Source organism: Elephantulus edwardii, unplaced genomic scaffold, assembly GCF_000299155.1.
Source record: "Elephantulus edwardii isolate Elephantulus edwardi_28Jun2011 unplaced genomic scaffold, EleEdw1.0 scaffold00208, whole genome shotgun sequence".
Classification (NCBI taxonomy): Eukaryota; Metazoa; Chordata; class Mammalia; order Macroscelidea; family Macroscelididae; genus Elephantulus; species Elephantulus edwardii.
Window position 1 is genome coordinate 592,206 of NW_006399958.1, and position 1,300 is coordinate 593,505.

Genomic DNA, 1,300 nt, shown 5'->3' on the forward strand with positions numbered 1-1,300 from the left:
GTCAACCATTTTGAATCATATTGCATGAGTTCCTTGTTTTTTAATGCAGCATAGTATTCCATTGTGCGAATATACCACAGCTTCTCTAGACATTCGTTTGTTGATGGACACACACACTATTTATTATTTTATTTTGTGTGTGTGTACCGTCAAATCGGATTTGACTGGTACAGGAGGAGATTGTCCCTCCCTCTCCAGCAGAGCATCTGGTGGATTCGAACCACGTGCCTCTGGGATTGCAGTGCAGCTTCTTACCACTAGGCCACCAGAGCTCCCTTAGGGGACTAAGTTTTGATTCTGTAGAGGAGCAAAACCAGTCTGAGAAGGGGTGTGAGAAGGTGGGGGTCCTGAGAGGGCACAGAGAGGTGGGCAGCCTGGTGTTTCACAGACCTCTCCTGTGACCCCACTCCAGGGAGGATCCGCTGGGCTTTGAGGGCAAAGATGACCTCCCCATGACCAAAGAGGAGCTTCTCAGCCAAGTGGTGAAGTCGGTGAGTGTGGGGGTCCGGGAGATGTGGGGAACCCTGCAGCACCCCGCAGCTGACGGGCCCTCACCCCGCTCTCCCCAAGCTGGAGTCCCGGGAGCAGGCGCGCGAACAGCACCTCAGGGAGCTGGCCGAGATGGCACAGAAGACGGAGAGCAACGTGGGCCTCATCCCTGGCTCCATCCTGAGTCACAGGACCGAAGGCGGCGGAGGCCGCACCACCGGCCCCACCCACGTCACCTTTGGGGACGTCCCCAGCTCCAGCGTGGGCCACGCCTCCAGCCTCGCCACCTATGGGGACTCCACTGGCACCAGCCTCGGCCAGGACACGTCCCAGGCCATCAGCTCCGGGAGCTACCAGGGCTCCACCACGTACGCGGAGTCCAACGAGGGCCAGGGGGACCCCAGCCTGGGCGTGGGGTCCGAGTCCAGCGCAGGTCGCGCCTCCAGCCCGGTTCCCGCTTCGAGCACGGGCGCCGGCTCCATCACCAGCAGAGACTCTCAGGCCACTTTTTAGGCCCCTGGAACCCTCTCCCCCCCAGCCTGGCTCCAAGCTGGGGTCCCTCTGAGTCTCTGCTCCCTGCGCCTCCCCTGAGCTTCAGCCTCCACCCCAACTCCTTTTTTTGCCTGCTGGCTCCCCTTCCATCTCCCAAGCCCTGTGCCTTGTATTTCCCATTCAGCCCCCCATCTCTGTGTCCCCCGAAGTCTCTAGTTCCCACTTTCCTCTCTCCTTGCTGCCGCCCCCCCCCAGTTCTGGATCTTGGCCCTGTTCCTATAGCACCTCATTCCTCACGCCTCTCCCCACTCCTGACAGT

At 60.1% G+C, this 1,300-nt stretch overlaps 1 protein-coding gene across 1 annotated transcript in view; it reads left to right on the plus strand.

Moving 5' to 3' along the window:
- The window catches only part of CCDC114 (coiled-coil domain containing 114), a 23,080-nt gene extending 22,078 nt beyond the window's left edge, over positions 1-1,002 (plus strand). The window contains exons 13-14 of the mRNA XM_006897336.1: positions 413-497; positions 571-1,002. Of these exons, the coding sequence (XP_006897398.1) occupies positions 413-497; positions 571-1,002 (517 nt within the window). The remainder of the gene's footprint in view (positions 1-412; positions 498-570) is intronic.
- The last annotated feature ends 298 nt before the right edge of the window (positions 1,003-1,300 follow it).